Below are 16582 nucleotides of genomic sequence, written 5' to 3' on the forward strand. Positions count from 1 at the left end.
ATAGTAGACAGCCCAGGCTGTGGCAGTAGGAGGATTCAAACCCACACTGTTAAATCAAGAGTCTGGCTTGATAACCACTGAAGGTTGAAGAAACTGAAATAAGCAAGGGAATTCAGATAGTCACTTCATATTATTTTGATTGATGCTAGTCTCAATTCAGTATTGGGATTGTCAATAGTTATTACATCTTATTATTTCTAGCTGGTGCTGCCATAATAGAGGCTGCCATAAATGGATGGAATAGCATAGAGTAAGATGGTACTTTCATTTTTAGAATATAAATACTCGTGGAAACATTTGCTATTAAATATATAGTAAAAATTTATGTATAGATGAAGCTTGGCTTCGTATTCGTTGGCATGTAACACGGGTCACAGTGATAGAGGCCCCCCCTTTCCCCCAAGTTTGTGTCCCATGGGTTAGAGTGTTAGATAGGTGGAAGTGATGAATAATTTCATGGTATCTATTAGTGTGTAGCTTAGGTCACAACAATGAATAATGTATTGTATTATAATTTGTTAGAGTGTAGCTTGAGGTCACCATGCTGAATAATGCAATGTTGATGGGTACATCATGTCTAAGTGAAACCATTTTGCCTAAAGGCAGTAGCATATAGAGGTGGTGGCAAAGGTGAAAGCAGTAAATCCTGCTGGTAAATATACAGTAGTTTTCACACTGATTTGTTGAACACTTATATTGGGATATTGCAACTTACAGCTTGTACTACATCTGGCAGTGTGAGGTAAGTGTAGAGTGAGGGTAACTTAGCTTGTGTTTGTATCCCTGCAGAGCTTAATTGCTGCTACATTTTTAGCACAGCTGTCTTTAATATTTTGATAAGAGAAGTACAGGGCCACATTTCTCTGATACCTGCAAATCCAGTGTATTGATAACTCCACACCTAAAATTTTTGAGAAGAATCAGGACCAGAAACTGGCAGTAGGCAAGGTTGACTCTCAGTGCCATGAGCTCTTATATGTGTTTTTTTTTCTTCACATTTCAGGGCATTTAAATTATTGGATACAAGCCAGCAAAGATAATTGTGTTTTTTGTGTATAAGCAAGAAGATTCATTCTTTAGTTTGGTTTCATGTTTTATAGTACAGTTTTACAGTTACAGCATTTTGTATCAAAACAAACAATAAAATTTCCTTGCTCAGATACACACCACCAACCAAGGTATCTGATTCGGGTGGATAAAAAGGCCAAAATCAAATCTCTACTGTTCTGGACAGGAGTCGGATGCTTTATCACCGAGCCACCATAGATTATTAAGATTTGTTGTTCCTAGGTTTACATATTTGTTGCAGTCACATGTTGTTTGGGTGCTGTACTGACTCGTAGATCTTATGGCTAACTTGGCTATCTTACATTTGGTATCAGTCAGCCCAACACTGGAAATGCATTTGGTATCAATCAGACCAACACTGGAAATGCATTTGGTATCAGTCAGCCCAACACTGGAAATGCATTTGGTATCAGTCAGCCCAACACTGGAAATGCTGATAAAAGATGCCAAACTTTTATTTTTTATTTTGATGCAATGGGTTTACTAACTTGCACATCTGCCCACTTGTACTTATTATAGGGTCGGGTTAATATTGTAGGTTTTACTTAAAGATGTTTAAATTTTGGCATAATGGGGTTATTTGCTCCTTAAAACTGTAACATGTTCCAGGAAGCTTGGAATTTTTTGGATAATATCCAGAATAGACAGGTTTATTTTTGTGTGCCAGGTTTTTTAAATCTGTTTTATTGATGTTGGTGGGGGGAAGGGGCATATTTTGATATCATCTGTCATTTGATCATGCAGACTGTTTGGCTCTATCTCCTGAACTAATAAAATTCACCAAACTGAATACATTGGTTGTTTATATGGAAACAATCTGTGACAGTGGTATAATTGTTTTTGGCTGTCCTCTTGGCTCCCTGGAAATGGGCAGGGGCATTATATAGATATGAAATAAATTACAGTGACATTCCTAAGTTTTTTTTTTTATTATATCAAACTTGATACTATATGTAAGTGTAGGGGGGTGACACTTATTTTATGAATTTAGGATTATGACCTCTGGGTCACGATCTGCAAAGGGAGAGAGTTGGGTTGAGGGTTGCCATAACAGCTAAGATGCATTTTCATTATATTTGTATATTGTAGAGCAGGTGTCCTGTAAAGTGCTCAACATGGTTTGATTGATGTTTGTTTATTTTGCTTTCATCTTGCTTGTGAGGCCTACATATTGTTTTCTGACATAATTGTTGTCCTTATTGGTCACATCGGCATCAGTCTTGTGCAGTTTTACTTTCATTTCATTGATACTTTCTTGTAGTCATGCCACATGTTGTGTTCATTCACATTGATGTACATATACTTTTCATGTGCCCATGATTACATTTAATGAATGGATTCAGCTTTATTTCTCTGATGCTTGTACTACTGCAGTAGTGAAAGTTGATGACTGGAATTATTTCAAGAACTAGATCAAAAGTAATCAGTAAAGTTAGGGCATGGTGACTTTCTTTGTGACTGGTTAACTTGGGTTACCATGCCAGATACAAAGTGTAGCATTCTCTTCCATTTATTATTAGAGTTTTCAGTATAAGAACTTCTTTTTTTAAAGTTATACCCATACTTGGTCATTGCTTATGAAACAATAGAGAATTGGAATCAATAGAGAATTGGAATCGTGATTCTTTTGCTCATATGCTGTTACGTTACAACAAATGTAAATAAAAAGCTGCAAAGATTAATTGAACCTTTCTTTGAAATATTGCTAGTGTTCAATTTTCAGTGCAAATTATCTTAAAGAATGGACTGTGATAGGTATTAATTGTGATGTACATGACCATAACAATGTTCACTGTACATGTAGGTGCGTGACCATAACAATGTTCACTGTACTTGTAGGTACATGACCATAATATTCACTGTACACATAGGTACATGACCATAACAGTGTTAACAGTACAGTACATATGATAATCATAACAGTGTTCACTATACATGTAGGTACATGACCATAATGTTCACTGTACATGTGGGTACATGACCATAACAGTGTTAAACGTACATGTGGGTATATGACCAAAACAATGTTCTCTGTACATGCAGGTACATGACCATAAAAGTGTTAACAGTACATATGGGTATATGACCAAAACAGTGTTCTCTGTACATGTAGGTACATGACCATAACAGTGTTAACTGTAACTGTAGGTATATGACCATAACAGTGTTTACTGTACATGTAGGTACATGACCATAACAATGTTCACTGTACATGTAGGTACATGACCATAACAATGTTCACTGTACATGTAGGTACATGACCATAACAGTGTTAACTGTAAATGTTGGTACATGACCATACAAGTGTTTGTTGTACATTTAGGTACATGACCATACATTTGTTTGCTGTACATGTAGGTACATGACCATAACACTGTTCATTGTACATGTAGGTACATGACCATACCAGTGTTTACTGTACATGTAGGTACATGACCATAACAGTGTTTAATGTATATGTAGGTACATGACCATAACAGTGTTCACTGTACATGTAGGTACATGACCATAATAGTGTTTACTGTACATGTAGGTACATGACCATAACAGTGTTTAATGTATGTGTAGGTACATGACCATAACAGTGTTCACTGTACATGTAGGTACTTGACCATAACAGTGTTTAATGTATATGTAGGTACATGACCATAACAATGTTCACTGTACATGTAGGTACATGACCATAACAGTGTTTAATGTATATGTAGGTACATGACTATAACAGTGTTCACTGTACATAACATGGTGTTAGATCTCACTTATCAATGATCAGTAAGAAAACATGCACAGCTTGTTGCAGATTGTATGTATTACTAACAAAATGTATACCATTATGCAGATTGTATGTATTACTAAGAAAATGTATACCATTATGCAGATTGTATGTATTACTAAGAAAATGTATACCATTATGCAGATTGTATGTATACTAAGGAAATGTATACCATTATGCAGATTATATGTATTACTACATTGCTTTGGGTCTTTTTACCAGGGTACACACTTGTATGAATCCAGTCTAAAATTTAATGAATCTCCTTTAAAAATGAGTGACCATGCAAAAATTGTGTAACACTAAACAGATCCATTAACTTTATCATTCGCAAAGCTCAGACTGACTGTACAAGTGCTTGTAGATCAATGATCATGATCAGTTATTGTATATTAGGTGACTTTTTGCATTGAAGCAATTAGACATTTATATTGATATCAAAATTGTTGTACTAACTGTACTTGGTGAGGTAAAAAAATCAAAGCTGAATGTGCATAAAATATAGTGCCATTGCAGGGGTCCATTTAGCCACTGTCCTGCAGGCCCTTAACCTGTAGGTTTGAGAATGGCCAGTTAATATTGGCAGCTACAGGCCTATGGGTTCAGTTATATTTTCAAAAGTCTTTTTTTTTATTTTATGGAGAGGGCCAGTTGATTTTCCACAGAGCCAGATGATTTCTATGTGAGCTGGCCCTATTGGCCAATGGAGAAATCTTTGTTAAGGCAACCTCTTCATTGTCATAACACATGCTTACTGCCACTGCGCTGACAATTGAGATACATTTAAACAACTGCAAGTTTCATATTTATTAATTGCAAGTTATTTATCACACACAGGTTTATGAAACATACGAATATGTTTTTTTATAAACAACTTTTCTCATATAAGAACTCCATAACAGTTGAAGCTCCATCTTATGAGAATGCCATAAGGGGGAATTGCCCCTTTGTATACTAAATCCTGGAGAAAAGACTGGCACTGTGCATATTATTATAAAACCATATGCTCTCCAAACTCGTCTGGTTTTGTAGATCATGTTTGGTAACCCACTCTGATTTATCTGCATCATCAGTTCATAGGGAGGCTGCACATGCAGTGGAACTTTCTGACATGTCAATCAACCTTGCTTAGCACCAGCATTGTGTACTTATAAATTATTTACCATGGCCCACTGTAGGGCTGTCCGCATGGGACTTGTGCAACAATGTTACTTATAAATTATTTACCATTGCTTATGGTGGGGATATCAGCATGGGGCTTGTGCAACGATGTTACTTATAAATTATTTACCATGGCTCATGGTAGGGCTGTCAGCATGGGTCTTGTGCAGTGGTGTTACTTATAAACTATACCATGGCCCATGGTATGGCTGTTAGAATGGGTCGTGTGCAGCAATGCTACTTATAAATTATTTACTATGGCCTATGGTAGGGATATCAGCATGGGTCTTGTGCAGTGATGTTACTTATACATTATTTACCATGGCTCATGGGTTTTGTGCAATGATGTTATAAGTTATTTACCATCGCCCATGGTAGGGATGTCAGCACGGGTCTTGTGCAACGATGTTAATTATAAATTATTTATCATGGCCCATGGTATGGCTGTCAGAATGGGTCGTGTGCAACAATGCTACTTATAAATTATTTACCATGGCCTATGGTAGGGATATCAGCATGGGTCTTGTGCAGTGATGTTACTTATACATTATTTACCATGGCTCATGGGTTTTGTGCAATGATGTTATAAATTATTTACCATCGCCCACGGTAGGGATGTCAGCACGGGTCTTGTGCAACGATGTTAATTATAAATTATTTATCATGGCCCATGGTATGGCTGTCAGAATGGGTCGTGTGCAACAATGCTACTTATAAATTATTTACCATGGCCCATGGTAGGGATGTCAGCATGGGTCTTGTCCAGTGATGTTACTTATACATTATTTACCATGCTCCATGGTAGGGATGTTGTGCAACTATGTTACTTAATATGTAGTGAATTTTCCCACAACCAGGTTAAAAATACATGCATAGGTAATGTATGTATAGTAATTTTTGAGCCAAATTAACAAAGAAACCACTGCTTCGTTGTTGTTTAAAGTTGTAAGGTGTCTATCTTTTGATTTAACTGTTAATTCTGTACAACTGTATTTTTAGTGCCCTAAAATAAGATTTTCTTATGCAAATGAGCATGGGTTGGGTTTTGAGCACACAAAAAAACAAATAGCCACTCCTTCAATTTTGTTTAAATTTGTAAAATGTCTATCTTTTAATGTAACTGATAATTTTGCACAATTTTATTTTTATAGTGCAGCAAAAAGAAGATTTCCTTATGCAAGTGAGCATTGATTGGGTTTAGAGCAAATGTTGGAAACTTCATCTGACACTGTGACACATTTTCCAAGAGCATCTAGCCAAACACTTACCTTTTTAGATAGATTATTATTGTGGCTAATCAAGCCTATGGAGATAATTGGTTTGCATAGAAACATATCAAGAAAGGCTTTGGTGTGTTGCAAAATATACACCAGTCCAGTGCTGACTGATCTACAATTATACTTACAAATTAGTACATTTATGGACCTTTTATAGGTCTTGGATGCCATCTATTCACTGACTGCTACCTATTACACTTCGCAATTGTAATGTGTAATTGGGCTAACCTCACAATGGATGGATTTACATAAAGCAAAGATATAAATCATTGGAGCATGCATACATGTGACAGAAAAGACAGGTCAATTCAGGACAGGTCAAGACATTTGTAAAATTGGGTCAGGAATTTTGACCTTAGAAGGAGGGAGGGGGGTTTTCACACACAGAATTTTAGCATGTAAATGGACAAAAATACAACCATGGAACAAATTTACTTTTTTAAATATTAAAAGAAAATGGTATGCACAGTAAACTGTTGTCATTCATAATCTTATATGTACCATAAGTAATGTTGGCATTTGTTAGGAGTTTGTTTAGTGCACTGTATTGGTTGAATTCCACATTGTTAAACACTTTGGAAATGGTGTGCTGTTACTGGACCCAGGTTGTCTCTGAAGTCAGTCTGGATTTTCCTCAGAATGTAAAATATCCATTTAGTGTCTGCCAGTGGAATGTGACAATGTCAATACAACTTTGCCATGTCCAGCAAGAAGTCTAAATCATTTCCTGGCGATGACTATGAGTAGATTCAGATTGCTGACTATCTGCCAAAACTGGTCAAGGTTGATACTGTTTGCGTCTAGTGTTGTTTTAATGTCTCTACGGTTTTCTCCACACGAAGCACGATCTTGTACATTATATGACCACACCCTTTTTTTATGTGAAGCCTGTTTTTGGCAGACAGCTTTGTTGTCATTATCATCACACTCCACTATTTAATACTGACATCAGATCTGGGAAGTGAATATTACTTACTAGTATTATAGACAAAGACCTCATTCATCCTAGGCATGATGCTGTTGTTTTAATGGTTTTTCAGCACACAACAGGTTAGACATGGTGACCAGTATAACTTCATATGAAAAGCCAAGGTAAATTGGTATAATTTATTTTTTGTTGTTGTTGTGCCATGTGACAGGTTCACATGTATGAGCATGTCTCACATTCAATTTTTTTTCCACACCATTTCTTAATGTAGCAAAAATTTTCAAGATTTCTTCCCATTTTGCTAAGTCATATAGTCTTACCTATATTAGCAGACCTGTGTATCAGTTTTCATTTACCTCTTACAGTTTTAAAGTTGTGCCACGGTTTTTTAAAAAACAATATAAACATTTGTGAAAAAATGGCATGTGGCTTTCATAGCTAAGAAAAGTGATGGTTATTGGGAAATTGTGAATACATTAATCTGGATTGAAAGCCTTCAAAATGATCTAAACAACAGGGGAAATCAAATCAAACATGCAAGTGGCACATCTGTTGCTTGCAAATGCACATGTTCTGGTAGTACAGTCTCCAACTGCATACTAATTTGTTTTTATTGGTTCATTTATGTTACAATATAAAACAAGATCACTACAGTCCCAAGATTGTTGTACCTAAATTGTCAGAAACTGTGTACTCTAAGACAGGCTCCATTTAGAACATGAGCAGATGCAGTACTCTTGAGACAGGATTTACTCAGTAAAAGAGCAGGTGCAGTACCCAGAAACAGAATACACTAAGGACATGACCAGATGCAGTACTCCAACATTCTAACAGTGTTTTCCAAACTATTTTAAAGTTGCTGTCCATGACTCCTTTCTTGAAAAATATTGGTGTGTGTGTGTGTGTCACATTATCCTGACACCAGGCTGACCAGTCCAAACACTAACCTCTTAATGCTGAGCACCTAGCAAGGCAGCTGTTAGTACCATTTTTATAAGTCTTTGGTATGACTGCCATGGATCGAACCCATGACCTCCCGCATCCAAGGCGGATGCTCTAACCACTTAAAACCACTGGAGCAGTTAAAAAATATTGGAGTCCCACCACTTAAAATAGCAGCGCAGAAACAAAACCCATTATCCTTGCAATAATTCAGAATATTATGTGTATAAATAAGTCGTCATGGGTCATGCTCTTTCATTGTGAAATACTGTTATATTTAAAGACTGAAAATCTGAGGCATTTGAAAACTTGTAAAATTTGTATTGTGATGCTACAACTAAATCAATTCTCAATGGCTTTACTTTGTGAAATACTGTTATATTTAAAGACTGAAAATCTGAGGCATTTGAAAACTTATAAAATTTGTATTGTGATGCTACAACTAAATCAATTCTCAATGGCTTTACTTTGCCATTCTTTATTTTTATGTGCAGCTAGGAGAAATCAAGGTAGAGGTTACATATTTTTTGGTATTTACTATTTGGTTGGCTTAATTCAATTTCAGATCAATAAATGTGCCAGTACTCTGGAGGTAGAAACAAAGGACTATATTTCTTTTATTTGTTTTCATTTCATCTGAAGCAACACATACTACATTCACATTTTTCTTAAACCAAGCTTAACCATACCTCTCCATTTCATGTTTAGGATCAAAATCCTTAAGTTCTTAATTTTCATTCATCACTATCAACAATTGCATTGTGTTTGAAACATCGACAATGGTTTGCATTGATATGATTATTTGATGAGAAAACTCACAAGCCACTGACAAGAAACCTCACTAACAAGTCACTCACAAGTAACCTCACACACAAGCCACTGACAAAAGACCTCACACAAGCCACTGACAAGAAACCTCACTCACAAGCCACAAGCATTATAGGTGAAATCAGCAACGCTGCAGCAGAAACAGGTTTGTCTGCAGCCATATGTTTGGCACCAAAGAAATAATTTCAAGTTGCAATCAAGAAAGTACACATGATAATTGCTAGAAAAAGAATAGGCATAATAGCCCCAAAAATAGCTGAATTTGTGATGTGTGATAATTGACATGGGAGAACATTCTTGTGACAAGCAAAATAAATCAGAAAATTTTAGCATTGTTTTTCTTAATATGATACATGTGCATGCATTTGATCAAATGCAGCTGTTCCAAATATTGTAGAACGATTTAAAATACAATGGAGTGAATGTGTACAGTCATGCTTATCAAAGCATGGTATCAGTTTGCACGAGTGTAATTCATCTTTTCATCAAACAGTAATTAGACATTGAGAATTGATTAACAAGTGTATTAATCTCTGTATCTGCTAAAATCTGGCATATATGAATTACAAAACCCTTTACAGTCACTTAGAACTGGCTTATTTCCTGCACAGTACGTTAATTTTACTTAATCTGTAGAAATCGATCATATAAAAGAGAAGATCACCAACAAAATCTCGCATAATGAGGACTGACCTAGTGGAATTTTCATGTGTTCAGAATTAAAATTAAAAGACCAGACAGTTTATACATATTTGTACACATATTTCTATAGCTCAGAGAATGCAGGGTTCACAAATACTTTTCCCTATAACTTGTTTATTAAGCACATGCATTGTGAATTTATTAATTTCTGCAGTTTCACTTTCCTAGCTTTACACGCTTTGAATGAGTCACTATAGAGTCTGAATACAGGACTGTTTTCTATTATTTCCTTGCTTGCTGAAATAACTGTCTGCTATTCAGATCACAGTTCTTTAAGTTGGGACGGAATTTATAGCAAACTGCAGTGACTGTCTATAATCAGCATTAATGATCATTTATCTTTATTTTGCCTGGTCTAATTTATGCACAGTATAAGAACCATGGGGAGAGCGAACTTCTTTTCACCAAAACACATGAATATAATACATGATGTGTACATTTCAGATAACAAGAGAAGGGCTTCATCATGACGACGGCATTTCCAGTACAGTTGAAATCTGAGTTTCCAGACATCGATCTTGAAAACATTGATGAACTTTTGGCCCAGCTGACGGCAGAAGAGATAGATGAGCTTAATGGGGATTTTGATCCAGATGTAATTATTGTTTTACCCTTTAACTGGCTCACCAGTATTTCACCAGAGTGACCTTTGATGTTGAAGAATAGTAATTTAATTCTATGCATGTTCAGATGTACACATTGCACAGACCTTTCGAGATTCCAGGAATTTTTCTTACTAGTAATTCAAATGAAGAAGCTATCATTTTTCTGTGCAAATCATACAGCTACTTAATGAATGACTCACTGTTACGTTTCCCCTTTGATTTTGTTGCATATTCATACACTCATGCTGTCCCTGCTGTACTTGCACCCCCACCCACCACCATCCGCACAGTTATAAAGCGCTGAGCAGTGACATTAAACCCAAAACAAGATCAACTACATATAGCTCAACGTTGTGTATATTCAGCTTTGTGGCTGTTGTTGACTGCATACACTGTCATTAATGCTTAATAACTAAGCACAAGGTTTGCATTTCAGGATCAGTTAAGTCGTTTCTCTTAGCTCTGTTGGTCATAGACCAGAAGAACATATGGGATGTTCTGTTGTCTATCATCCATCACCCTTCCATCTGTTTGCACATGTTTGTTATCTCTATCCTTCTAAACTGCTTTGAAGGTTGCAATGAAACTTTACATGCACACACTCATCCTAAGTGAAACTTGTGCTTCTTGGATATCTAATATGGCTGGCAAAGTGACCATATTGAAAATCTTGTCATGCGTATTTTTCAGAAAAAGGATGACAGTGGCTGTCTTGAAAATCTATTTTATTGCTACTCCAGAATTGATTGTCATATCAACGTGTTTTTACTGAAAGACTTCATATGATGTCTACTTGGCCCTGAATTAAAATAACGTCAATTTGATATAATCCAATATAGTATAATAACAGGGGCCACCTTGAAATCATGTTATTGCTACTCCTACAAAATGGAAAGTCACACTGATATTGGCTTTTCACCAGAAGATTTTTTTTAAGATGTTTGGTGGATGCTATTGAAAATGGTGCTGACCTGATGGCCAGTGTCACTGTCATAGTGGTCAGCTTGAAAATTTTGTTGCTACTTGTCCTGAATGGGGTAGTCATATCAGCATGTTTTTGTTTTACTGAATAACTGTTTTTGATGTCTGGTTGGTCTTAATAGTGACGATCTGATGTCCAATATGGCTGCCACAGTGGCCATCTGGAAAATCTTGTTATCACTATTTGAACAAAATGCAATTTTACCCTAGGGTATTTACCAGAAGACATCTTGTGATGCCTAATGGTCCTAAATGAAAATGGTGTCAACCTAATGGTCCTAAATGAAAATGGTGTCAATCTAATGTCCAATATGGCTGCTACAGTGGCCATCTTGAAAATATTGTTATTGCTAATTTTCATGAATGTAATATATCCAAATGGTGCCATTCACACATTGAATATGCCTGCTGTAGTCGTCATCTGGAAAATCTTATCACAATTTTGCCTCACTGAATGCTCACATCAACATTGGGTTTTCACTTTAAGACTTCACCATAAAGACTTCTTATGGTGTCTGTTGGGTCATAATCGAAACTGGTGCTGATCCCACTTGTAATATAATTGCCACCATGGCTATCTTGAAAATATTATCTCTTTCTACATGGCTGGTGTTATTGACATTTTGCTTTCACCATAGGGCTTCTTATGAGACTAGTTGTTACTAAATGGAAATGGTGCTGATCTGATTTTGAATGTTGCCATCCATCTTGAAAATTTTAAATGAAACCAGGCTGACGTCTAATATGTAGTTTGAAAATTTTGTTATCCCTGAAGAATATTTAATATGGTTTCAGCACTCTGTTAACTCTTTAAATACTAGAGCTGCTATAGTGGCTCACTGCTCTTTATTGTAGATGCAGTCACTATTGCAGCTGATTTTTGGGCTGACTAACAGGGCCTGATGATTCTGTAGCCAAACGATAACTTTTCAGTGATGACTTGAGCATGTGGACAAATTATTTTTATTTTCTTTCAATTTTGCAGCATAGTTAGTTTCAGCCACATTTCTTTCATTTAATACCATGGAAAAATATCTTTATTCTTTTCACTCTCTCCCAAAATGAAAATGGGACCAATATTTTATTGAACTCAATGACTTGCAGAGCATGTGGCTTTCTTATCCACACTGCACTGTCTTCATATACCGCTTTGGTGGCCTAGTGGTTAGATCAGATGCCTCGGATGCAGGAGGTCATGAGTTCGATCCCCGGCCGAGTCATACCAAAGACTTATAAAAATGGTACTAACATCTGCCTTGCTCGGCACTCAGCATTAAGAGTTTAGTGTTAGGACTGGTTGGCCTGTTGTCAGAATAATGCGACTGGATGGAACATGATGCTACATGTCTGCGGCATGATGCCCCAGTGCTAGACATCACTATACACTGCCACACTGCAGACATTGTAGCAGTATGACTGAAAAATTGTTAAAGCTATGTTAAAATTCCAAATCACACACACGCACTGTCTTCATCATCATATTCTATCACAATTTCTGACAGACTGGACAAAGGTGATAATTCATTGTCACCGCCAAGACTTCCTAGATCAGTATCATCAATCTCATCCTCAAAAAAAATCTGAAATTTGTGATTCCAAATCGCTAGCAAAAGCCTTTGTTACCACTGTCAACAACCACATGTAATAACTAGAAATCGTGTGTTACAGAAAATCCCCATATTTAGTAGCCATATGACATCTTTCACAGCATAAACCGTCATTTTCTGTTAGCTCTATTTTGATTGGTTGTGTGCCCTTTTACTGCCCATTATTGATGACTTAGATTGTAACATGAATGTATAGAGCAGATTGGTATATCACTGAGGTGTAAAGCATGCAATAGGCAAGTGGATACATCTGTTAATATCAGTTCTTGTTTTCAGGCAGATTGATTTATCACTGCAGAGGCAAGGCACATGCATATAGCAAATATACAAATCAATGGTAGGGAGAGAGGTAACGGAAGAAATAGTCTCATCTTGAATTCCAGAAAATACTTTTCCAGACAGTGGATTGTCAGTCTGTTAGAGGGCCTTTTGTATTTATTTATTGTATATAGCTTAGGTTGTCATTTGGAATTAAACTGGTCATATCAAAAAGGATTACTTTTCCACTGTAACAACAGGATAAATTTTTGCTCTTAAAGAGCAAATGAAATGTGTTTGTTCAGATTTCTTTCAAAAGAGGAAAAATGTTAAAATAGAAGCATATCAACCTTTACTAAGCACACATTATTGAATATACAAGACTTTTAACATAATTTTTTTTATTGTTCAGATATAATCATCATAAAGATGACTGATTTTTCAAACAGTGTCTGATTGTTAATCACTTTGGTGTCCATCTTTCTATGGGTGGATTGTTTTTCATGCATCGGCTATTGAAATGTCAATCATTAATGTTGACCATCCCCCTTAATGGTATAATTGACAAATGCGTACCTGCCAAGGTGTGCTGGTAATTTGTTGATATATACCCTCCAATGCAGCACATTATTGTATAGTGAGTATGGCGGGACTTAAATAACCCATCATGAAGCAAGGAGAAAAGAAAAATCGCATGCGCTGTAATGGGCCTCAAATTTAGTACAATGTTAATTGTGTTTTCAGTTAAAATATTTACATTTCAAAGTATGATTGTTTAGTTTCCCTGCTTCTGGATTTTGACATATCCTTTAAAGCTTACACTTTTTTGCATTTTATGAACACTTGAGCTTTTCAGTGTATAAAGTATAATGACCCAATATTTAAGGACATCTTTCCTGGAAGAACAATTTTCCATTTCTCTTGACTGTCCTTTACATGCAGGTTTTACTGTACTGAACATTTTTTCTGTCAGAATGCCCTGCTGCCACCCTCAGAACGCATGAAAGATCAGACAAAGAAACAACCCACAGGAAAGTTTGATCGAAAGAAATTGTTGGACTTCTTAGAAAAGAAGGCAAGGGAAGAGAAGGACTGGGAGCAATTCAAGCCATTTATTAAGGAGTTAAGAGGTTTGTTTACTATCCGTGAATTTCTACACTAGTGGGTGCTTCATGTGGGATAGTCATACTCGAGTCTGTCATTTCATCAAAACATTTCAGGAAAGCCTGCTTTCATTTCATGCCATTCCCCCACCTCTTGTTTCACTACAATGCATTAATAATCATCTGCCCATCAAATAGGAGGGTGAAAAGTTAGAAAAAAGATACTCTAAGCTCATTAATCAATTTAGTAACAAATTTGATGCATCCAGGTCTGTTACTGATAAAATTTATCTTTTTAATATTTATTCCTATAAATATGTGAAAAGGGGACAGCTGCTATAGAAACAGTCGCTGATTTTTCACTATAACTATTTTCATGGTTGTCATTTTATACAGTGGCTTTATCATGTCAGAGTGTCACATTTTAAAATCCCAATTGAAATATGTGATTATGTTTTCTCTGTAGTGCAGTTTCACTGGTGCCTATACATAGTCTTGTTTCAGATCCAGCACACTAGCAAACCATTTAGAATGCACTTTAGTCTGTGTTCTCAAAATGAACTGTATACCAGCCTGAAATGTGTCCTGTTATGTCTTATTTATCAGTTTATCATTAAGGATACACTGTCATTGGTTTTCATACAAATATATTCAGTGCATGATACATTTTTTCCGTTCATTTTCAAAATAATGATTGCTATAAGGGCCTGTCACATAATTAGCTCAGTGTAGTGTATATTTTTATACTTACACCATACCATATCCATGTGTGAAGATACGTATCAGACCCCTGTGATGACATTAAGGATGGATGCAGTAAAAAAAAAAAAAGACTATAATGTATTAAAAATTGATGCTAAAATAGTGATGCAAGTGGAATGCTAACCTCAAGATTTATATGTGCAGAGGACCAGGCCAATATAGGAGGTGGATTTATAAATCTTGGTACATGATAATATTAAATTAGAGTCTGTGTTATGGATTTGACAACACAGATCCATGAAAATCTGCTGTAAATGATGACATGGAATAGAATCAGCATTTGTTGGAACCAGCTTTTTTTTATCACCGTAAATGGCAAGATCTAGTCTGTATTAGCTCCTGAAATTGGAATATATTCTGCCACTCTGTCCTCAAAATCAGGGGAACATTCCGGTGGCCTAAATGGTTAGAGCGTCTTCCTCAGCTGCGAGAGGTCATGGTTTCGAACCCCAGCTGTGTCTTACCAAAGACTTATAAAAGGGTACTAGCAGCTACCTTGCTAGGCGCTCTGCATTAAGAGGTTAGTGTTAGGACTGGTCGACCTTGTGCCAGGATAATGTGACTTGGTGGGACATAATGCTACATGTCTGTGACATGATGCCCCAGTGCTAGACATCACTATAAACTGCTACACTGCAGACGTTGTAGCGATATGACTGAAAAATTGTTAAAGCTATCAACACTCAGTATTTAAAAGTTGCTTATGGTCTTATCTTGAATTTCTTGAAATATTTTTCCGCCAGTATAACGTTGGTCCCTTAAAGGGACATTTTGTTGATCTTTCCTTCCATGGACACTTGCATTATTGTAATACAAGCATTATCAAGCTCTTGGCATTTTGATTGCTGTTGTTGTCGTAGGGTTTAATGCCATTTTTCAGCACATGATAGGCTATACATGGCGGCCAGTATTAATGGTGGAGGAAGAACCCGGGAAAACCCCGGAAAGAACCACCAACCCACAAGAACTTGGCATTTTGAAGCATGAGGCATTATCTGGCACTTAAGGAAATGGGAGGTATTTGGCATATTGATCTAGTCTGGAATTTATCAGTTGAAATTTTTCAAGCCTAATATGCAAGGTTGACTGTTTAAATATCAACAGCAGAGTACCAATCTATGATAAATCATCTCATTCCCTCTATACACACAATGACAACATCAAAGTACCAGTCTGTGATAAATCATCTCATTCCATCTGTACGCACAATGACAACATCAGAGTACCAGTCTATGATAAATCATCTCATTCCATCTGTATGGGGGCGCTCACCAGTTATTCTGTACTTTTGAGAGAGTGACGTATGTAAGGTGAAGTTGTTTGCATTTAAAACATGCACAGTGGAGAGAATGTTGACATACCTCTATGCTACATTAATGTAATGTGGATGATATTTCTTTGGATATTGTACTTTTGGAAATTTTACATGATCTAAGCACACTGCTAACTAAAATGACTGCTCCCTTGTGCTAAAAAGTCAGCCTGGATTAGTCTAAAGTACACTATCCATAGCAGCTGTTAAAATAGGGAAAATGAATTTTGCCAAACTAGACACTACCAGCTTCTGAAAGTGCATTGAATGAATTA

General features: G+C 36.3%; 1 protein-coding gene across 1 annotated transcript in view; it reads left to right on the forward strand.

Moving 5' to 3' along the window:
* The window catches only part of LOC149792962 (tropomodulin-1-like), a 60406-nt gene that overhangs the window by 9404 nt on the left and 34420 nt on the right, over positions 1-16582 (forward strand). Inside the window, exons 2-3 of the mRNA XM_089966831.1 lie at positions 10124-10274; positions 14104-14260. Of these exons, the coding sequence (XP_089822957.1) occupies positions 10146-10274; positions 14104-14260 (286 nt within the window). The 5' untranslated portion in view covers positions 10124-10145. The remainder of the gene's footprint in view (positions 1-10123; positions 10275-14103; positions 14261-16582) is intronic.

This window comes from Sinohyriopsis cumingii, chromosome 8 (assembly GCF_028554795.1).
Source record: "Sinohyriopsis cumingii isolate HCF-2022 chromosome 8, ASM2855479v2, whole genome shotgun sequence".
NCBI lineage: Eukaryota > Metazoa > Mollusca > Bivalvia > Unionida > Unionidae > Sinohyriopsis > Sinohyriopsis cumingii.